We start from the raw sequence: 23,454 nt of genomic DNA, 5'->3' as shown, positions 1-23,454 counted from the left end.
CTGACCTCAGATGATCCACCCTCCTCAACTTCCCAAAGTGTTGAGATTACAGGCGTAAGCCACCACCCCCGGCCTATGTGTTTATTTCATATTTGTATGAGAATCATAATTTTACCCTCAAAACGATCTTTTGGCAGAATGTATTTTGTATGTGTGTATCAATATAATCAGAAACAAATGTTAGCATGGGCACAGTGTTTCACAACCTGTAATCCCAGCACTTTGAGAGGCTGAGGTGGGCAGATCACTTGAGGTGGAGACCAGCCGGGCAAACATAGTGAAACCCCATCTCTACTATAAATACAGAAATCAGCTGTGGTGGTAGGTGTCTGTGATCCCTGCTACTTGGGAGGAGAATCGCTTGAACCTGGGAGGCAGAGTGTACAGTGAGTCGAGGTCACATCAGTGCACTCCAGCCTGGGCGACGGAGCAAGACTCCGTCTCAAAAACAAAGAACAACAACAACAAAAAACAAATAAATGATAATGTTACTTCACTATCATGACTCCTTAGGTGTCCATCGCAACAGCATATCAAGCAGTAGGGAAATGCCAGTCCCTCTGTACTTTCCCTAAACCCACTTGGCTGACTAGCTGCCCTCGAGATTAATGGTTGGGAGAGTCCTCTCAATTCCTTTTCAAATGTTACCCCTTCATCACTTCTCATTTCCCTCTGTAAAGTTTTTTGCTTGTTTTCTGCAAAATTAAGTCTTTGCTCATTAATGCAATATGAACAAGGTATTATTAGAAGGGGAATATAGGAAATATACAATGGCAGCCTACCTAAGAATTTTAGAGCTGGATTTGCTTGCAGTATTTCACACATCGATTGTATGACAGATTCTTATTTGTTTTGTGGATTATTCAGGCTACTAGTTTTCTTTACTGTCAGCTTTAGGCCATATGTAATTTATCCTACTCTGACTTGGCAGGGGACACATTAGAAATATATCTTTCTCTGGGTGAGAAGTACTGTCAAAACGCTTTTGTAGAGCAGAAAGCTGAAATTGTTGATCAAACTGTATTTTTTAAAGTTATAAAATTTCAGAGAAAAAAGAGATTTTAGGCGAACATTATTCACTCCCTTCATTTGACAAATGTGAAAATTGAGCTCCAAAGAAACTAAAGGACTTAATCACAGTAACACAGCTGGCTGGTGGCCTTGCTGGAAATAGGGCTGTGTCTTCCTCATTCCCAGTTCAATTCTCTGTCCATTACACATAGTATTTAAATGACCTTGTTCTTCAGGAACTCTAATTAGCACAGTAGTTAAGAAATAACTATAGCATGCATTATTCTACTGAACTTTTGTGATCTTATGAAATCATGCAGTTTACAAAAGCTTATTATTTTACTTATTTAAAGGAAATACCAAGGGCAAGGTCAAAAAGAGCAAATTTGCATGTAAATTACAATTTGCAAAAATATATTTTAAGTTAATGCCAGATCTCCTATTCTCACAAACCGGACTAGGTCATGTGGCAGCTACACATTCCATTTCCCTCCATATATAAAAGCCCTCTGGGTTTTGCCCTTAGCTCCCTGCAGTTATGCAGGGGTGGGCTAATGAAGGCTGAACACATATTTGTTTGCCCACTTAATTCAATAGTTAATGACTAAAAGAAGAGTCAATTATTAAGAGCCCTGCATTTAATATCTCTCATTTGCATTCAAATTATTTTTTAAAATAAAAGAAAGTTTGAAAGGAGAAGCAAATAAGAGCCTGGCCTCATTTTTAGAAAACCATAAGCCTAGACCATCTCTTGGACTTTTAAGTATGATAAAGTGAAACAGAAATTGCTTCATGCAGCCATCTGGATCCAGTCCCATTTACAGAAAGAGGCACATATAATTTGAAATGGTGAGTGTAAAACAGGGTAACCTAATATGTAGCAAGGACCTGAAAGATGTGTGACTCCCATATGAGATTATGAGGCTACCATCCACTGTGTGGGGGATCTGAAATTCAAGGTTCTCCCACTCTCACTCCTACCCCCATGTTTACACACTTTGGAGCCAACTACACAAGGTAATCTACACACTTACCAGTTTCCCATGTAACAAAGGGTGAAAACAGAAAGCACCTGCCTCTGTTACAAGTATCTAATGTGGTTTTCCAACATCAGGCTTTACAAATTTCTTTCCCCTCCTCCGTAATTCACTGGGCAATCTGGAGCCCCTTGGGAATGGTGCTGAGTAAAAATCTGGTTAATGTAGCTAATTAACTCAATAGTCAAGCCCTGGCCTCCTGACTTTTAACTTAAAGGAGTAATGGGTTGTTTAATTAGATAATATCTATTCCTACGTGTGAAACAACTTGAGCTACTCTAAATTCTAGGTATATGGAAGGTGATGGATGACTTAAATGTTACCCAAACACATTTACACCATTTGCCACAAACTCAGCCCAGAGTAAAAGGAACCTCAGTGTCCTACTTGCAGACTCATGCAAGGGATGTCTTTTGTCATTAGGAAGTGAGCGACACACTGGGCAGCCATGCTGTTCATGAGGGCAGGCCCGAGCCCCAACCCATAGGTGGGTGGCCATTCCCTGCTGCTGACATATGGTGTCCCCTCATTAGCCAGATGGTGGAAACACTGGAAAGGGCCTGAGCACACATGAATAATCTAACCTGGCTGTGGGAGGCGATTCAAAGAGGCTGGGTGGGGATCAAGGCAAGTAGTGTGTAGACATGGAAGCTGAAAAGGGTGTTTAAAGTGTTAAATATGGGCCTGGGGTCAGCATGAATGGCCTTTCCTCATCAGCACCACCTCAACTAACCCCCACCCCTACATACGTGGTGGAAGACAATTAACATCACATAATTCCTTTTGTGCCCAAAGGAAATATCAGAGGTTTAGGAGAAAAAAAACTTGTTGTAAGTAAAAAATAGAATATATGGCCAGGCGTGGTGGCTCACCCCTGTAATCCCAGCACTTTTGGAGACCGAGGTATGGATCACAGGGTCAAGAGATTGAGACCATCCTGGTCAACATGGTGAAACCTCATCTCTACTAAAAATACAAAAATTACTGTGAGTGGTGGTGGGCGCCTGTAATCCCAGCTACTCGGGAGGCTGAGGCAGGAGAATTGTGTGAACCTGGAAGGCAGAGGCTGCAGTGAGCTGAGATTCTGCCACTGCAGTGCAGCCTGGTGACAGAGCAAGACTCCATTCCCCCCAAAAAAGTAGAATATTGTTCCCTGTTTTTCGAGAGGGAAGATTTGTTCAGAGTCAGAGTTTATTAGATGATGCTTGACCAGTCCTATAGGTTCAGAGAGTTTCTAATACCTTTGAAATTGTATAAAAAGCTGTATGTGTAGATTTTAGTGTTAATTTTTCTGGGGAGAGGCCACATCTCTTGCCAAAAATCCTCCAAGGATTTGTCACCCCCCCAAAAATATCTTGCAGCTACTGGTCTAGAGGTTCAAGGAACCCAGCCTTTCTAATTATGGCAGAAAGGATCCTGAAAGGTCATTACATGAAGTAGACCAGCTAACCATGGCCTTGTATTATGCCTGACCTTTGGGAACTCACTTGCCTCTCAGCTTAACCAGGGTACAATGCTTGTCCTGTCCCAGAGACAAGTAGCCAGAACATCTCATGCCCCTTGGACCAGCTCTGACCACAGTTCTTACCCAGCATCTGCCATGTATGCCAGGACCCTAGAACATAGCCCTTTAATAAGCTACACTCAGGATGAAAGCAAATGAATCACAGACGGAAGGACACAAGCCGATCCCCAAGCAAGGCAGGTAGTGACATAATTGGTGACTTCTGTTCCCACTAAGAAGGACAAAGAAAAAACATTGCATAGGAAATAGACATCTGAGTTTTAGCCAACATTTTGCACTGGCCAGCTGCATGACATTGGGTAATTCACCTTCATGCATTTATTTCAGTTTCCAGCAGTGTGTAGAATGGGAAAGCTGGGCTAGATTCTTCACCCCTCCCTGGCTGAGGAGCAGACAGGCTGTGTCTAAACTCTGGTGTGTCCCTGTCTGCAGCAAAGTATTTAAAGACAACTGGTATCTTATTAGGAGTCAGTTAATTTTTCTATTTTAAACACCAAGCTATATGTTTTAGAGGAGTATTTGATTTTGCGGTCCATAGAAGTATTATAAGCAAATAGGCACATCCAAGAGGAAAAACGGCACTTGTGGGTAGCATCAATAATTCAGGGACAGGTTAATATGCTAATTAGGGCTGAAAACTAAAGAGCAAATATTTCTGTGTAGTGGGCACCTGCTCTGTGGTTTCTGGTTTGAATTGTTCACATATCTCCCTTCCCACTGCCAACCTCCCATTCTGCTCTGAGCAGATGGGATATCTTCAGACTCTTGGCCCATCAGCATACAGTCTGAATTGTTACTTTGGCATATTAGTGTTCTCACTCAGGTCTCCTGATCTTTTAAATCCAGGATCAGAGGAGGCACTTGAATCCTTCTCATCTCTATTCTTTCCCTGGATGTCTCACCTGTGAGTGTCCAGTCCATCCTCATCCCACTTTCTCCTCCTGGGTTCTCCAATCTCATCTTCTTCACAGGCCTTTTCTTTCTTTTTCTCCCTTCAAATCTTCTCAAATTTTCCTCATTGAAAAAACTAAACCAGTTTTCTCTGCTTTATTTGCTTTTTAGTCAACTATTAATCTTTTTCTTTCCTCTAGGCCTCACATGTTTGGAGAAAGTCACTTACAACTACTCTTTCTACTTTCTTTGCCTTCTCTTTACCTCTGCAGTTTGGATGTTGATAAACTGTCCTGGAAATACTCTCTCAAAGACAGAGGATTTTCTGCTTCCCCCAAATCTCTGTCTCTTGCATTTGCTCTTCTCACAGGACAAGGACAGAGATCTTTCTGTTGCAACTCCAGCGCCAAACATTGCCTGTGACTTAGAAGCAGTTCAGTGGATCTTTGTTGAATGCTGACTCTGTTGTCTTTTCCTTTCAAAAACTTCTTGTCCATCCATCCTTCTGCATGCCTTGTGCCTCATCCTAGTCCAAGCACCCTTTATCTCATCTCATATCACTGTTGACACTATTCTGGCTTGCTTTTTTACTTCCAATTCATTCTGCAGCGAATCCTTTCATTTACATCTTCCTTGGGACTCACTCATGAGTTCATTGACTATTGCTGCAAGCTCAATCTTCTCAATTGGTATTTTAGAAATATAGTTAATTAGCTGCTTTATTATTATGTTGATTAATTATAGATGCACAAGGTAAAACTGAACAAATTCTCCCATCCCATTCTACCAGTTTCCTTCCCCATTAACCATCACTGATAGCAGTTTCTTGTCCATCCTTGCACAGAGTTTCTGTGCTAGACAATTGCTTCCTGATTGGATCATGACCCACCATCATCCGTGGGGCCCCGTCTTGAACCTTAGCCAGTTGGGACAGGATCTTACCTCCTGCTCATTATCCCAGAGTGGGCTGTGCTGTACATACCCCCCAGCACTGGTTTATGATCTGCTTCAACTTGCATAGTCTGACATTATCCTTGCTCTTATAAGAGTATCTGGGACTCCAGTGGCTGTGACCAGACCTGCAGGTAACTATGGCTCTTATGGGGTATTCCAGCACTGTTCATCCTCACTGGGGTAAACTTCCTTTCTGGCCAGTCCTCTATCCCAACTACACTAATTCTGGCTTTACTCTCTTGGCACAAACCAGAAATTGAAGGAAGTCCTAACTGAGGCGACGACGACGACGACGACGACGACTCCCGCGCGACTGCCCAGCCTCCTCCCGCCGCAGCCGCCCTTTTCCTCCCTCCTTTACGTCCCCGAGTGCAGCGGCACCGCCTCCTTCCCAGCCGCGCGGCTTCCTCCAGACCTCTGGGAGCGGGTCAGCCCTATTCCCAGACGCAGCTGGTGTTGACCCTGTAACTCAAAGGAGGAAACAACTGGCTAAGCTCAGCATTGTTACTGGGGGGCACCATGTCCTTGAAGATTCAGGCAAGCAATGTAACCAACAAGAATGACCCCAAGTCCATCAACTCTCGAGTCTTCATTGGAAACCTCAACACAGCTCTGGTGAAGAAGTCAGATGTGGAGACCATCTTCTCTAAGTATGGCCGTGTGGCTGGCTGTTCTGTGCACAAGGGCTATGCCTTTGTTCAGTACTCCAACGAGCGCCATGCCCGGGCAGCTGTGCTGGGAGAGAATGGGCGAGTGCTGGCCAGACAGACCCTGGACATCAACATGGCTGGAGAGCCTAAGCCTGACAGACCCAAGAGACTAAAGAGAGCGGCATCTGCCATATACAGGCTCTTCGACTACCGGGGCCGTCTGTCACCCGTGCCAGTGCCCAGGGCAGTCCCTGTGAAGCGACCCCGGGTCACAGTTCCTTTGGTCCGGCGTGTCAAAACTAACATACCTGTCAAGCTCTTTGCCCGCTCCACAGCCATCACCACCAGCTCAGCCAAGATCAAGTTAAAGAGCAGTGAGCTTCAGGCCATCAAGACGGAGCTGACACAGATCAAGTCCAATATCGACGCCCTGCTGAGCCGCTTGGAGCAGATTGCTGCGGAGCAAAAGGCAAATCCAGATGGCAAGAAGAAGGGTGATGGTGGCGGTGGCGGCGGTGGCGGCAGTGGCGGTAGCGGTGGTGGCGGCGGTGGCGGCGGCGGTGGCAGTGGCGGTGGCAGTGGCAGCAGCCGGCCACCAGTCCCCCAAGAGAACACAACTTCTGAGGCAGGCCTGCCCAAGGGAGAAGCACGGATTCGAGACGACGGCGATGAGGAGGGGCTGCTGACACATAGTGAGGAAGAGCTGGAACACAGCCAGGACACAGATGCGGATGATGGGGCCTTGCAGTAAGCAGCCTGACAGAAGCAATGGCCACCAGCAGGAGAAGGGCACCACTGCTCTAGGCCTCAAGTCGGGCACCCAACCCTGGATGCCACCCCCCAGCGGGTACCAGAGGAAAGCTGGCAGCAGGCGCCTCCTCCCCCAACGCATCCCAGCCAGTGCCGTGTTCTCTGCAGGTGGAGTTACTGGCCTACTCCTTCCCCATGAACCCTCCCTGTCTGCCCTGCCCAGGCCAGAGGGTAGAGCACAGGGGTTTCCCCACACTCTGCCTCCTCTCCCCAGGACACTCCCAGGCTTGGGGTTTTTCTATAGGTTTGGCGGGGGTGGGGTGGGGGTGGGGTGGAATACAGGGTGGAATACAGGGACAATAAAGAGATTGGATCCCAAAAAAAAAAAAAAAAGAAAAGAAAAAAGTCCTAACTGGTTTTACTTTTGAACTCTGGCAGATTGTGCTACCTGTTGACCTGATTTGCCAGGAGATAGAATGAGATGACTACCTTCCTTTGCTCCTGCACTATTGCTTCATTGTCCAGCCTTATTTTCTATGTTATGTGTAATTTTTTTGTGTGCCACAAAGCAAAATTAGTACTGGGACAAAGAATCTCTCAGCAAAGCAATTCTTTTTACTTCCTGCAGAAAGGGTACCCTTGTTAGCAATTTTGCCATGAGAGTACAATGAAGAAAAGAAAGCAGATATATTTATCCCTTACGCATTTGGGGTCGTTCCTTACTGCTGTGTCTGATCTCCATTGGTTGGAGCCAGACCTCACAATCTAAACTAAAACCTGATTGGCTAACAACTTAAAATTTTTCTAAACTGGTAAAAGCAAGGGAGAACAAAAAGGAAGTCCAAATAAGGAAGAGGCACAGGCTGCAAGCTGGGACATGCCTGTGAGCACATCCAGCACAGATATCTTGGTTAAAGTACAAGGACATAGAATATACTATGTGCCTGTGAGCATGTCTAACAGCTACATAAGACAGGGCTTAGCAAAGAGTTGCTAGCAAAAAGCAAGAAGACTTTGAAGAAAGTGTTTAAAACAAACTATTATTTCTAACACTTATGAATTTTTCTTAAACAAGAAAGGAAACTTTGAAGAAGAACTTTTCTGCTTCCCACATCTACATCCAGGTAGGACCTCCCTTTAAATGTTGCACTTGCAGTATCTGAGAAATAACTTGGGGCTTTAGACAGCTAATGTTTAAACCCGGTGTATGTGAACATTAGTAGCATCTGGGTATTGGAAGCTTAATGCCATTGTAGCCAGAGGGCATTTTCTGCTAAATCTGGCTTGAACAACCACTCTGGGAGCCTCTGACTAGACCCTAATGCCAGCCTTAGGTTCGGAAAATAGCCCTGTAATGATATCAAGATCCTTAAAAACAGTCTCTGGGGAATATGTAAATTACTGCTTTAGTTAGATGCAAAGTACCTCAAGTACAAATAGGAAAACGTTTTGCCCTTATAAAGTCCACCTAATGAACAATAGGCCTGAAGAGGTACTTAAAATATCGATTTGGAGGTACATTTTGATCAGTTAAACTGTGATATAATCTGCCATCTAAAGATGACACATCCATGAGAGAGATTCCCCCAGTTCAGGGTTTCCCAAAGTGTTAGCCACGGATAACAGTCTTGCAAGATGAGGTTTATTGGTTAAATATGTAGGAGAAAACTGCAGGTGAACCATCTTTCCTTCTTCCATGTTCACAATGTACATTAGCATATCAAGAATTCAGAGAAGTCTGATAGTAAAATAACTTCTAAACTTTTAAATTAATCTTTGGTCTCGCAGACTTATTTGGCAAAAAATTCTTTTATGCATAGTGCCTGTTAGCAGCCTAAAGAACTAAGGTTCAGAGGCGCACACACTGGATAATGCTGCTTCAGTGTATTCATGCAGGTTAAACGATTTATGGTCATGTGACATGTAATGACATTTTGGTCAGTGACAGACTGTATGGAATGATGGTCCCATAAAATTATAACACCAAATTTTTACTGTGCTCTCTCTCTCTCTCTCTTTTGAGATGGGAGTCTCGCTCTGTCACCCAGGCTAGAGTGCAGTGGCCTGATCTCAGCTCATTGCAACCTCCGCCTCCCACATTCAAGCAATTCTCCTGCCAGGTAGCTGGGATTGCAGGTGTGTGCCACCATGCCTGACTAATGTTTGTTTGTTTTTGTTTTTGCATTTTTAATAGAGATGGTGTTTTGCCATGTTGGCCAGGCTGGTCTTGAACTCCAGACCTCGTGATTGGCCCGCCTTGGCCTTCCAAGGTGTTCAGATTACAGATGTGAGACACTGTACCGAGCCCTGCTTTTTCTATATTTAGATATGTTTAGATACACAAATGCATACTTACCATTGTGGTGCAATTGCCTACAGTATTCAGTATGGTAACACGCTGTGCAGGCCAGCTGCAATAGGCTATACCATATCTAGCCCAGGTGTGTAGTAGGATATACCATTTAGGTGCCTGTAAATATACTCTATGATGTTCACACAACAAGGAAGTCATCTGAAAATGTAATTGTCAGAATAGGAGGCATGACTATATTAATAAACAAATAACTGGTTTCCCTAAATAATTCACATATTCATCACATTACAAGCCAATAACACAATATGCCTATGTTATACACCAATAACATAATATAATGAACTGGCGAAACATTTAGGCGAACCAGTCACAGTAAAGCTATTTTCTAATATTATCTGTTATCTAACATTTACATTCATATTTTTTTAAAGCCAGGTATTTAAAAATATGTTTCTTTATAAGTTAAAGCCTTGTTAGCCGATGCCTTTTGGGCCTTATTTTCCAGTGAATTCACCTGGAAGCCTCTTAAACCTCTGACAGGAACCAGAGGGTCTGCTACTACTCACTGACGTTTTTTCCTTACAACTTATTGAAGAAGATCTCAACCTCCTTAAGCCGAAGTATTCTTTTATGATTGTTATTTTTATTTCAATGGGTTTCTGGGGAACAGGTGGTGTCTGGTTACCTGAACCAGCTCGTTAGTGGTGATCTCTGAGAGTCTGGTGCACCTATCACCCAAGCAGTGGACACTATACAAGGTGTAGTCCTTGATCTCTCACCAACTTCCCACCCTTCCCCCCAAGTCCCAAAGTCCATTGTATCGTTCTTTTTTTTCTTTTTGTAAATGCAGTTTCACTCTGTCACCCAGGCAGGAGTGCAGTGGCATGATCTCAGCTCCCTGCAACCTTCGTCTCCCCAGTTCAAACAATCCTTGTGCCTCACCCTCCGCAGAAGCTGGAACTACAGGCACCCGCTGTCACACCGGGCTAATTTTTGTATTTTTAGTAGAGAGAAGTTCTCACCATGTTGGTCAGCCTGGTCTCGAACTCCTGACCTCAGATGATCTGCCCACTTCTGCCTCCCGAAGTACTGGGATTATGAGCGTGAGCCACCACGTCTAGCCATTGTATCAGTCTTATACCTTTTCATCCTCATAACTTAGCTCCCACTTATAAATGAGAACATATGAGGTTGGGTTTCCAATTCCCGAGTTACCAAAATATTATTTTCATTACAATCAGCTTCCAATCCACAGTGGTCCAAAACAAATTTTCCTCACAGGTTTTTAAAAAATCCTATTATCACTTACAAGTTGTAGTCAGAATGTCGTAGTTATATTCTCTCATATATAATTTCTTAAAAGCATTGATTTAAAAACAATAAAAATCACACATTATAAAAATTGGCATTTCATCATAAGATCATGTATACATATTTATGAAGATAGAACAAGTACTAAATATAGATTATTCATTTATCACAGACTGTTCCTCTATTGTCATTCAGAGAAGGTCAAGAAGCCAGCTTCTCTGAGAATCCTATCTTGAGGCACAGATGCTGTAGTTTCTTTATTCTGCAGGAATTGCTGTAGAAAGGAGTACTTAAAGTCTCCCTGGTCTAGGAGCTAGAACTCCACTTTAGTCTGGGAGAGAACAGGAAAAAAAGGTTGCCAGAGACTAGTAGCTTCTTTGCTCTAAGAGAAGGAAGCATGAGCCTCTATGTGAGGTTGAGAATTTTTCTTGGGCAGTTTGGGGTACAGAGTGTTAAAAAAAAAAACCTGAATCTGGACAATAGTCAGCTATGAAGTATTTAAAAATGTAAAGGAGCTGGGCACATTGGTTCACGCCTGTAACTGCAGCACTATAGGAAGCCCAGGCAGGTGGACCGCCTGGGGTCAGGAATTTGAGATTGGCCTGACCAATATGGTGAAACCCCATCTCCACTAAAATACAAAAATTAGCAGAGCGTGGTAGTGTGCGCCTGTTGTTTCAGCTACTTGGGAGGCTGAGACAGGTGAATTGCTAGAACCTGGGAGGCGGAGGTTGCAGTGAGCCAAGATAGCATTATTGCACTCTGGCCAGGGCAACAGAGCAAGACTCCATCTCATAAGTAAATAAATAAATAATGTAAAGGAGCCAGGCACAATGGCTCATGTGTGTAATCCCAGCACTTTGGGAGGCTGAGGCAGGCAGATCACCTGAGGTCAGGAGTTTGAAACTAGCCTGCTTAACATCGTGAAACCCTGTCTCTACCAAAAATACAAAAACAAATTAGTCAGATGTGGTGCAGAGGACCTGTAGTCACAACTACTCGAGAGGCTGAGAGGCAGGAGAATCCCTTGAACACGGGAGGTGGTGGTTACAGTGAGACTCCATCTCAAAAGAAAAATAAAAGTAAAGGCAGACATCTTCTTTTCAGACTTACAGTCAGTTCTAGAATGAGAATACCTAGACAGAAACTGAGGCAGGAATGAAGACACAAACCAGCACTCTCCCAAAGATATGTAAGCATGACATTAAATTATAGTTGGTGTGAGCCCAGCTGGAGAAAATGCTCGAAGGCAGGTGACTGGACTTATGTATGAATAACTCCCTTTTAAGAAAACCAAGGCTTTCAGCAAGTACAGTAGTTCCCAGAGTTTTTGATTTCACAGATAAATAACATTAAAATAATTGGTAATTGGCTTTAGCAACCTACTTTTTTTACTTTTTGAAAAAGGATACTTAAAAAGCACTACAATTTATTGTTACCATTGTTTTGGGTTTTTGTTTTCCACCAGAAAAAAAAAATTGTAAAGGCACAGCCTCACAATTATTGAAATTGAATACATTCAGGTTTATGAAAAACTCAGGACATTGTTCTATTTTTTTCTCAGTTTGTCAGGGTCACTGTTTCATCAACTAGCTGATTCACACAGAAAAATCCTGAGACATATTATTTATCTTCAGAGAAATTCATGTTGATGTTATTGGTTGCATCAAATAGCTCATCCAGACAACATTATTTGTTGAATCTTCTAGGCAGTGGAGTTTTTAAAACGGGGCCTGACTCCTGCCCTTAATAGGAAAAGAGTACTGTTTTCAGAATAAGTAAACAGGATATAAAACTAAAGAGAGATGTCCATCTTCTTGAAGAAATTGTGACGAAGCAAGACAGCAAGGGGAAATGGCTTGTCAAGTTTCTTAAATATTTAGAAATAAGATCAGTTTCAAGGGTCAAGTACTGTCTTCCATTTTAAGAAAAAACTCCTTCATTCAGGGAAATCATCTGACACTTTAAAAATGTATCAACAAGTACTCCATAAATTTGTATAAATAAAAAAGGACATATCGATAAGTGGCAAACCTGTTAAACATATGGTTTATTATGCAATATTCGATTACTAATATTCATTGTGCACTCCTTACATACAAAATACTCCCCTCAATCCTGGGATATGGGGAGAGAATTGTAAAGATGAATAGGTCCCTATTTCATGGAAGTTACAGTTTAGTAAACGGTAGAAGGGTAAAACACAATGACTAGGTCAATCTAACAGAGGGACTGATTATTTGTTAAGAAGCAAATCGTGAACTCACATTCAATTCATTATTTTCTTTAAAGAAGAATTAGTGGTATTAAAATAAAAATTATGCTTCCTATGATGCATCACAACGACCCTTAGTCTGAACTAAATTTGCAGTCAGCCAGAAGATATCCCCAGTCCTGCATTCTGATCACACACACTTCCACCTGGTTTCAGCTGAAGATTTTTTTAAATTGGATTTTTTTTCTGTGTTTCTCTGTTCCTCTCCCTCGAGGAAAGTAGAAGGTAGGTTCCTTTTTTTGTGATGAAAGTATACTTTCATTTATTATTATTGTTATGAGTTTTGAAGCCTGTTTTTTAAAAATTGTTATTATTTATTTATTTTTTGAGATGGAGTTTCACTCTTATTACCCAGGCTGGAGTGCAATGGCATGATCTCGGCTCACCACATCCTGGTGTTCAGGCAATTCTCCTGCCTCAGCCTCCTGAGTAGCTGGGATTACAGGCACGCGCAACCGTGCCCAGCTAATGTTTTGCATTTTTAGTAGAGACGGGGGTTTCACCATGTTGACCAGGATGGTCTCGATCTCTTGACCTCGTGATCCACCCGCCTTGGCCTCCCAAAGTGCTGGGATTACAGGCGTGAGCCACCGCGCCCGGCCCCTGAAGCCTAGTTTTTAAAAGCCTGGGAGGCTGCGGCGAAAGGCACGTGAGAGGGAAGGTTTGCGAGAGGTTACCAGCAGGTGGCGCATGTCTCCTCCGAGCAGATTAGAGTGCTTTGCTTTGGGCCAAGAATCCCAAAATCAGGAATTAAGAGCGACTATGTGTGCAGTTAATGCAAGTGACACAGATCATGCCATTCTTAAGTGCCGAGTCCATGAAGTCACCAGTTCCAGCCTGTTGCCTAGGCCATCACACTTCTGCATTACCACTTAAAAGACCGGCTCCTCTACTCCAAGGGTTGCATTGCTTTCGTGCTTGAGTCCCCCAGACTCATTTTCCCCAAGCCAAGTCACTCATAGGGGACAATCAAGCTTTACGAAGAGAGCAAAAATAAAGGCCCTGGAGAGTTGGACACGAAGCTTTAACTTCAGGAAAGAAGTGGTACTTTATTAACCTTCCAGATGGTCTGCCCTTAGGGTGTCAGATGTTCTCTGTCGCCCCTGGCGTGCCAGCATTGGCCTGGGTGCCGGTGGGTGGCTGATGGCAGAATGTGAATTCACTTGCAAGCCGATATGTTAGTTTCCATGCCCCACAGGGGCAAGAAGAAGGGCACAAAGACACTTTGATGGTTCTTTCAACTCAGACTCAACCAGGTGATTTGCTGGTTGGGGTCACTGGCTTTCTAACCTCTCCTGGCACCACCCAATTCCGGGGCACAGCCACTCATTTTTCTCCTATGACAATGTCTTCTGTCTCCCATAAAAACTGCCCTCATTTTGAGTTTTTCCTTCCTATGTCTGTAGCTTTCTTCTGCCGCTCAGCACTCTGCCCCACTCGGATTCGTCCCTTGGCGCTGGCCTCTGGCCCGGGGGCAAACTGTGAAGGAGGGCAGCCCTAGATTCTGAGGGCCACTAGCTCGAATCTAGCGCCCCTCTCTAACTGCAGGGGTGAACTTAGATACGTTTCTTAACTTCCTCTGTAGACTGAGGGACACAATTTTTGCACTCCTGGGGTCCCTGGATTAATGAGATAATTTACTTAGACTACCTAAACCAGCACCTGGTTCATTGTAAGCGTCCAAATGCCAAGGGGCATCTGCTGGGTGACCCCATAGTGAAAACTGTCTCTTGGGGATCTCTGGGTTGAACAGCCAGAATAACTCGCAGAATTGAGAGAACCCTCTCCTTCCCCAGACCTCAATGTACTTCAAATCCCATTCATTGCCTCCCGCCGTTTTATCCATGTTCTCAGCCCCCCACCCCCGCAACTTCCTGCCCCTAAAGCCTCCTGGGCGGCAAAAGGACGCCCAGACAGAGATTGGGCGCCTATCCGAGTTGCCCCCAGCAGGCGTCCAGCCCCGCCATGTGCCCCGATTGCGGGACGGATCGCGGCAGGCCGGCGGGGGCCGGCGGAATAGGCGCGGAGGAAGGCTCGGGCGGGACAGACTTCGCGGGGGAAGGAGGAGGAGAGAGCAGACGGCGGAGGAGGGCAGAGCCGCCGGGAGGAGGGCGCAGGGGCGGGAGGAGACACATGCGCGCAACCGCCTCCGCCGCCGCAGTCCTTAGCTTCCCGGGGACAGGAAACCTTCAAGACTGAGCTGCCACGGCCGCCTCCCGCCCCCCATTCTACGCGCCTGTCCACACCTTCCTCCTCTCCTTCCAGCGCCTTTCGGTGGAGCACTGCGGCACTCAGCCCGAGCTGCCGTTTTCCCCTCCGGGGAACGCTGTGACCCCCCCCGCAGGAGAGGCGGGGCGGGGGGGCCCGGGAGAAGATGGCGACGCCGGGAAGCGAACCCCAACCTTTCATCCCGGCCCTCTCGGTAGCTACTCTGCACCCACTTCATCATCCCCACCACCCCCCACACCACCACCAGCACCAGCACCACGGAGGAAGCGGCGCCAGCGGCGGGGCGGGTGGTGGCGGCGGCGGCAGCTTCAACCTGCCCTTGAACCGGGGTCTGGAGCGCGCGCTTGAGGAGGCGGCCAACTCCGGGGGACTGAACCTGAGCGCCAGGAAATTGAAGGAATTTCCCCGGACCGCAGCCCCCGGGCACGACCTCTCGGACACGGTGCAAGCAGGTGAGTGAGGGCCGAGGGGCGGGCAGGGGTGTGGGTGGCTGTCTGGATGTCTGTCGTGCGTTCCCTAACGCGGTGACCAGTCGGAGATCTGGTCTTGCTGGCTGGGGGCGGGGAGGGGCGGTCCATCGACCCATGGTCTCCTGAAGAAGGGACTCGCGTGGGCACGGAAGAAGCGGGGCCTGGAGAGGGCACGGGGGCCCCGCCTCGCCCGGCGGTGCAGTGCCTGGAGGGCAGGGGTGCGCCGGTGAGCCGGGGGGCTGCGGCTCCCCACCCAGTGGTTGCTGCGCTGGGGAAATACCAGCAGGGCTGGGACCTGCAGGCGCGCCGCGTGCGCGCCGTGGAAGTGGGAGGTTTCAGGCGGCCGCGTCGGCTTCCTGGGCCCCGCGAAGGGCTGGGAACTCGAGCGCGGACAACGGCGTCTGCGCCTCCAACCAGTTCGAGTCGTCTTTGCATCGAGGCGTCGCCTGTCCTGGTGGGGAAACCCAGACAAAGGTGGCACGCCCTCGGCCGGGCCAGGGGCATCCGCGCAGTGCCGCAAGCCCCCTCCGCGACGTCGCCGAGCGATCGGGCAATTCGGTGCCGCCCGCGAGGTGCCCGGGCTTCCTCTTCCTGCGCCTGTGCGGGAAAAGAGCCGCAGGGCTTGTAGTGAATCCGAATCGGCTGCCGCTTCGGAAGCGATCGGCTCCCTTCCTTGCGTGCCTTTCGCTCGCCGCCCACACAGTTTGGGTCCTACCACTGGGTTCTCAGTTGCCCAGCCTTTGCGGGGGCCCCGGGAAAGGACGGCATGGCATATTAAAAGCAAAGTAATTAACGTGAGCCTGTTTTCCTGTGTGAGCCCGGCAAGTTGTAACTCGCGCCAAGAAGCAGCGTAACTTTTTCAAGTTACGTCATGTGTTACATACTTCTAAAACGTCTGCTTTCTTTTTGGTAGTTGAAGTTCCAGGAGCGGGTTCTATAAACAGGAAGCAGGGTGGTGGAATAGGTTTGGGACCTTAGGGTCTGCACAGAACTGACTTGGTTTCTGACCATCCGGTTCAGCTTCCTGGGGGAGGGTTTGTGTCATAGCAAGCGCCCAACATTTCCCTGGGCAGTAGGTGCCCCGTTTCGGAGTCGCTGCCCAGACCTCTTGGCTGTTATTGCCTCATGGGTCCAGGGTTAGACCCCCTGGGTCTTGGATGGGTTGACCCTCAGCACAGGAGCACCCAGTTTAATCTTGTAGTGGGCAAGGGTACAGGCAGTGGGCTTTTGGAGGCTAGGTTTTCCAGTGTCTTTTCCCCCCTTTATTTCAATAAACATTTATCTAGAGCCTTAATGAATATTTAGATCGAATTCTGAGTTCACTGGAGGCAAAGATGGCTCTCCAGGGTCATTAAACTTTGTAATTTGGATTTAGGGATAGTCAGGAATGGGCAAAAAAGAGGGAATTTCCAAAGTTGAGCTGTCAACAGCTGGGGAGTCTCTTTCAGTAAGACCTCTTACTTACAACTTCTTAAGTGGAACTTATTCCAAGAATTACCTGAAACATTAACTTAAAAAATGTATTAAATTTTACTTCCCTTCTGCCATAGAGTGTACCATGAGCTAGCTGTGCAATGTTTGGCTATAGCTGCAGAAAATAGAGCTGGCATGACCAATAATAATAATATGTTTGCTTAGTTCCATAAGGGGGCTTCATAGTTGTACTTCAGTTATGCTGAGGATTATTGACAAAGTTAAGTGAACTTAATGTGTCTGCTGTGTTGGCATTTCTTTGAGACCAGTGCTTTTGAAAGCAGGCACCACATCTTTGAGCTAACACCTCGCCATGTGAAGTGGATGCTGAGAAGTGTTCTTTTTTTCCCCTTGGCTTGTTTATGGCAAGCTTAAGTTGTGAGTTTTGCAGGTTTTTAATTATGAGCTCACTTGCACATGCTTTATGCTCAGGAAAATCTAACTGGTTAAAATTCAGAGGCTTTATGTTAATTCCTCATCCAAAAATATAATATTATTTGGGGGAGGAGGAGTGGAGGGATATACCCTATGTTTGTAGAAACTGAAGCGCGGTGGCTCAAGCCTATAATCCCAGCACTTTGGGAGGCCAAGGCGGGTGGATCACGAGGTCAAGAGATCGAGACCCTCCTGGTCAAAACGGTGAAACCCCATCTCTACTAAAAATGGAAGATTGGCTGGGCATGGTGGCGTGTGCCTGTAATCCCGGCTACTCGGGAGGCTGAGGCAGGAGAATTGCCTGAACCCAGGAGGCGGAGGTTGCGGTGAGCCGGGGTCGCGCCATTGCACCCCAGCCTGGGTAACAGGAGCGAAATTCCATCTCAAAAAAAAAAAAAAAGAAACGGAAGCCAACCCCATCAGAAAAGTATTCATTGTACCTAGTTATTTTACGTGAAACTAGAATACCCAAATGTGTTAAATATTTGCTTCTGCAAAATGTCTTTGCCTCAGGACAAAAGCTAGGTGTAAACCACATGTGTTCTTTGTTCTAAAGATATATTTAACTGAGCATGGTTTCACATTTGAAAGACCAAAAAGCAAAATAAAGAGTTAGTTACCTCCAGTGTGCACAGTGTTGATACACCCTACATGTCAGAGTTCTGGTAGAGTTGAAAGTTTGAGTAATAACATATGTAATAAAGACAGTGCTTTCTCCTTGACTCATATTTAGTTTAAGACTGTCTCTTAAAATCAGAATGGCATATGAAGATCCTCAAAGGCCTAAGAGGCAAAGTGCATTTTTTTCCCATACAGTTTCTAAGATGGGCAGTGTTAGAGCAAGCTTTTTCTCACTCTTTTCTTATATAACGCAGGCCATTTGGTTTACGCCTTGTAAAAAGCCAGGCTTCTGGCAGCCACCTGTGCAGAACTGTACTCCTGGGCAATGTAGCCTGTCTGAACAGAGTTGAAAACCAAGGTGTAAACAAATAAACATAGAATAAACGTCAAAGCTGTCACTCAAGTGCATATACTTTATTGATAGGAAAAAATTCAGGCTCCCATTTTGAGTCTAGTAATTTACTTATATTTGAATCAAAGTAAGTTTTGTTGTCAGAGTCTAGTCTTTTAATAGATGAAATGGGGAAAGAAAGACTGATCCACGCAGGCGCATTGACACAGGTGTCCCTGACCGAGAGGGGCAGAACAGAAGAGGCACCCTCAGTACTGGGTGTGCTTCACTATGCATTATCTGCATGATCTCACTCAGTCCCCACCAGAAGCCCACTCAGACCCTCATTCACACATGGGAAGACAGACAGAGACAAGTCAGGCAATGTGCTGAAGATTATACCTCTACTGAGATAGCCAACCAATGATTGGAACTCTGACAGCCTCACATTAATTCATGTTCTTGACCATATTCTCATCAAGCAGAGGGAAGGGGTTGAGAGGTAGAATCTGGGAGGCTTCCTGGAAATTCATTCAACCAGCAATGATTCCACCAGAATGTGCTGAACTAAGCCCCACTAGGTGCTGGCCACTGATCTAGGCACTGGGGACACAAAGGTGACCAAAAGAGAATCCCCTTATCCCTTCTTACAGAGTTCATTCTAGTTGGAGAATGGCGAGATACATGAAGAAATAGATTTAGCAGGATAAGTAGGAAGACTTTTAGGATATAATATCTTTGTTTTACAAATACACAGACTGCTTTGTATTGACTTGAGGTGGCTTGTGGCAACAGCATAAATGATGACTAGTAATACATGTAATCTGAAGCATAAATTTGGGCCAAAGAAAAAGAGGTACACACATTTGCATATGAGTAAAGCAAACGTTTTTGGTCCTGATTTATTAAATAGTGTCATTTTGGATGAAAAAGTTCAAAGAGGTATTTTTACAATTAGAAGTGAATTGAAAAGAGGAGAAAGAAAAGAAAGTGTATGCCTCAGGCTGATTGCAGGAGGTTCTAGAAAATACAAACAGAAGCCCTTAGACTTGACAGGCGGAACGCTTGTTGAAAATTAGTCTTGTTAGGAGAGGGTGGAATGTTTCATTGTCAGTATCTTTTTGAGTTGGCTCTAAGCAGGAAAGACTGGGCCAGGCACTGTGGCTCACACCTGTAATCCCAGCACACTGGGAGGCACAGGTGGAAGGACCACTTGACCCTAGGAATTTGAGACCAGACCAGGTCTCTACAAAAAATTAAAAATTAGGCTGGGTGCAATGGCTCACACGTGTAATCCCAGCACTTTGGGAGACTGAGGGGCTGGATCACCTGAGGCCAGGAGTTCAAGACCAGCTTGGCCAACATAGGGAAGCCCTGTGTCTACCAAAAAAAAAAAAAAGTAGCGGGATGTGGTGGCGAGGTTGCAGTGAGCCGAGATCATGCCAGTGCACTCCAGCCTGGACGACAGAATGAGACTGTCACAAACAAAAGAAACTGACAGTCTAAGAGTCTGTGAATAAAAGAAACAGAGAGGACATTTAAGCCTGTCCTTCTGGTCATATTCTCCTACCTCACTCCTACCTTACGATGTAGTAAAGACTACAGGGCTCTTATGACCCTTTAATTAAGACTCTGGAAATGGCTGAAGCCTGAGATTTGTCAGCCTGTGGGAATAACACCCTAGCTCTGTGTGAGCAGGCTCTCTCAAATGCCTGTACGGATTCAAAGGATCTTCTCTGAGATTTGTGGGTGGGTTTATCTCCTGAAGACTGACTTCCACCACCCTACTCCCATCCTATAGCAATGGAAACCTTAGGATGTTAGCACTCTTTAGTCACTGGAATTCACAGAAGACTTGATAAAGTCTAGTCATCTTCAACAACTTACATTGTTTCATAATCCATTAATACGTTTCACTATAAATGAAATAAAATTTTTGAAATCACGTGTTTCCTTAAAATATATGTTCTTTTATAGTTACAGCTAGTTTTGAATTATTGTTCTGTTGAATTAAATTTGGTAGTTTTTTAAAGATACCTGTTGCTTTTTGTGGTAGTTACTATCGGATAAATGCCTTTGTTTATTACATGTATTCTAAATACTCCATTCATCAACTATGATTCATATCCTTTTCTATTACTATTTTTTTTTCTATTAAAGTATAGATAAATTCTAACTTTAGAACAACAGAGACAATATCTCTAGTGGTTCTGAATCACTTCTAGATGTGCTTTTCTACGTGTCTGTGGTATATGGCAAAAACAGTCTCCACAAACCTACATGCTATTCTCATTGTTTGCATTACAGGCTGCTTTCTTGAAAAGGCAAGAACATACTAATCATGCTTCTAGAATAATAGCATACAATTATAGGCCAGGAAACCTCTGGGAATTTTTGATCTGTGCCAGTTTATAAAGGAACAGCCCAAGGTTTGACCTTCATCACTGAAATGACTCTCCTGGAGGGTTTGTCAGTCACTGAAACATCTGATTTGATTTTTGGTGGGTGTTTGATATTAGGTCACAACTTAGCACACCCTGTCATTTAAACATTTTTATTTAAATTATTGACTAAGATTCTTGTGTGTGTGTGTGTTGCTGTAATGAACTGAAATTTCCCATGTCATGCTTAATAATTCTTTGGAATAAACATTTAAAGGGTTTATACCTTTTGAAATCCATGTTAGATGTTGATCAATTCCGAAGTCATATTCCTTTTGCCTATGCTGTCCATCTGGTGTACATACATAGACTTTTCCTATTATGTGATTCAACTTCATTATTGCTGGTTTAAACAAAACCTATTTCTCTCTTTTGGGTATATGTTTCTGTTCCCATATGTAGATGTGTGTGCGTGTGTATAAAGTCTATATACATATAAAGTCTCTCTCTCTCTTTACATATACATATATGTATATATATGACTTATTTCTAAGCCGGACAGCATTTACTTACTCTTAACCTCTCCTGGTAATTTCCCTTCAGGTGTTGTATGTGCTTTTTCAAAGACTTGGTAATTTAAATGGTAGAAATGCTATTAACTCCATGTAAGGTGGTATGGGTTTGTCAGTCATGCCATGTAACTTGAATTTCTGTCTGACCTCAGAAAAACCTGTTTTGTGAGGCTACTTTTCAGAATTTCTTGGGCTTTTTGGAAAATTGAACTTCCGTCTTGGCCTGGGCTTAGATTTGGCAATTCCACCAGTTTGTGAACTATTTCAGTGATTGTGTCAACTGTTGAACTTAAGATAATTTGGTGTTAATTGCAGTGATTATTTCAAGTTATAAGATTATAATCTATTATAAACGTTTTAAGGATGTAAGGCACAAAACCCAACAATTTTTCCATAGTGAATATCTTTTTTAATGCCTCACTCATAGGAAGTTTAGTTTCTGTTATTGCTACTTGCTACGGTTCTTTTGTTGCATTAAAGTTTTTTTTTTCTTCTTTGCATCAGAATTTTGCCAAGACATTTCAGATAGTAAGAAAAGAAAAAAAGAAAAGAAAGGTCAGGATTCTAAGTAAGACTTAATTTAGGAAAACTAGGCATACTAATACAGACTCAAACATGAAATACACCTGTGCTATTCTTCATCCTAATTTAAGAGTTCAGTGCTATTGCTTCCATATTCTGCAGTAAGAAATAGTACATTTGGAAACCATCTCCTCCCTCCCATAAAGCAATTCAAAAATAAAGTGAGATTGTTTACATGAATAGGAAGTTGATGAACTGTGAGAATTTGGCTTCCCTTGCTCACTCCTGCCATGCAGGCGAAAGGAAATGTCTTTGTAGTCAGATTTCTGTTCATTGTTTGTTCTCACTGTATCCCCCTTCAGTGGCCATAAAAGAGGATATAGCTGGGGGAAAAAATTAGAGAGGAACAATATATTTGATTTGCATAACAGAAATACTTCATTTTTTTTCTTGCTTGATAAGAAATTATTGCTTCTGTGTTGATATGATGCCGATGCCAAGGCAGCTCACCTGACTGTACCTGAAATTCTTATGGAATGTTTTTAAGTCATCAGGGGCAGGTTGTTCCATTTTGGGATCTTCCTGGATGTTTGTTTCTCTTTCTTCTGCTGTTTGCTTTTTCCCCTCAGTCCCTCTGTTGGAGGGGGACCTAACACGGCTGTGGGATGAAATGGGGCAGGAGTCCTCTAACTCAGTGTGTCTTGAATTTCCTCTTCACTGTTCTCGCCAAATGGGCAGAAAGCGGCCCCCATCTTAGTTTTTCTAATCTTCTGGCTTCTCACATGGACTTGCTTTTGACAGCTGACCCCTGCAGTATGGTATGTATAGCTTTGCCACATGATGTATTCCTGTTATTCTTCCATATTTTTGATGTTTATGCCATACAGCGTGAGGAGTAGCGTCAGTATTTCTGACCTGGTTCGGGCAGCTTAGCTTTGATTTAACTCACTTTATCTCTGCAGGCAGTGGTGGCAATTCAAAGGCAGCACCATCAACACATTACCTGGCACGCCCTTCCTCTAGGTTGGCTTCATTTTGCTTTTCCAAGTCATTTACCGCATGTGCCTTCTCCTCCCCGCTCTGTAGGATTCTACTGACCCCACTCTCATTTCATCTCGGCCCCAAGCCTACTCAAAACAAACAGCCTCCCTCTCAGCCGGTTCTTGCAGATCTCAGCACTGAATCATACAGGACTTTAAGGCATCTTTGCGTTATTTTCTTACGGCATGTTTTGTTTTATTGCCTTCCTCTGATACTTTCCCTGTGTTTAAGCTTTTTGCTTCTTCACTGGCCTGTGAGATTTGGCTAGACAGGACTTTTCCTGATTGTTGTATGTCTTCCATGCCCAGTACAGAAAATGCTAGAAAAACACTGATGGACTGTCCCCTTTCCTCTTTCCTACTGTTGGTCTCTGCATTTTTCATCCATCATCTTGGATCTACCCTGAAGCTATCCCCTATTTGTACATAGTTTGCTGTCCTGCTCAGATTTTCCTGGTACTGACCTGATTTTTTTCACACAGGATCTTTTTACTTCTCAGCGTCATCCACTGTATTAGTCTGTTAGGGGTGCCGTGACTGATTCTTCAGACTGGGTAGCTTAGACAACAGAAATTGATTTTGCCATAGCTCTGGAGGCTGGAAGTCCAAGATCAAGGGATCGGCCTCCCTCTTGGCTTCCAGGTGGAGGGTGTCTTCCTGGA

At 44.6% G+C, this 23,454-nt stretch overlaps 1 protein-coding gene and 1 pseudogene across 9 annotated transcripts in view; both read left to right on the top strand.

Annotated features, from left to right (window-relative positions):
* Window positions 1-5,802: 5,802 nt before the first annotated feature.
* On the top strand, window positions 5,803-7,223 carry LOC100403125 (RNA-binding protein Raly pseudogene; annotated as a pseudogene). The gene has a single exon (XR_013532001.1). The product of XR_013532001.1 is annotated as an RNA-binding protein Raly pseudogene (transcript).
* Window positions 7,224-14,877: 7,654 nt separating this feature from the next.
* Window positions 14,878-23,454, top strand: part of LRCH1 (leucine rich repeats and calponin homology domain containing 1) — a 221,492-nt gene continuing 212,915 nt past the window's right edge. For all 8 annotated transcript variants that reach the window (XM_002742680.6, XM_035298375.3, XM_008992188.5 and 5 more), the window contains exon 1: window positions 14,878-15,399. In XM_002742680.6, coding sequence (XP_002742726.3) covers window positions 15,093-15,399 — 307 coding nt within the window. In that variant the 5' untranslated portion in view covers window positions 14,878-15,092. The remainder of the gene's footprint in view (window positions 15,400-23,454) is intronic.

This window comes from Callithrix jacchus, chromosome 1 (genome assembly GCF_049354715.1).
Source record: "Callithrix jacchus isolate 240 chromosome 1, calJac240_pri, whole genome shotgun sequence".
Lineage (NCBI taxonomy): Eukaryota > Metazoa > Chordata > Mammalia > Primates > Cebidae > Callithrix > Callithrix jacchus.
Note: the sequence above shows the minus strand (reverse complement) of the source record. Positions and strands in the feature narration are given on the sequence as shown.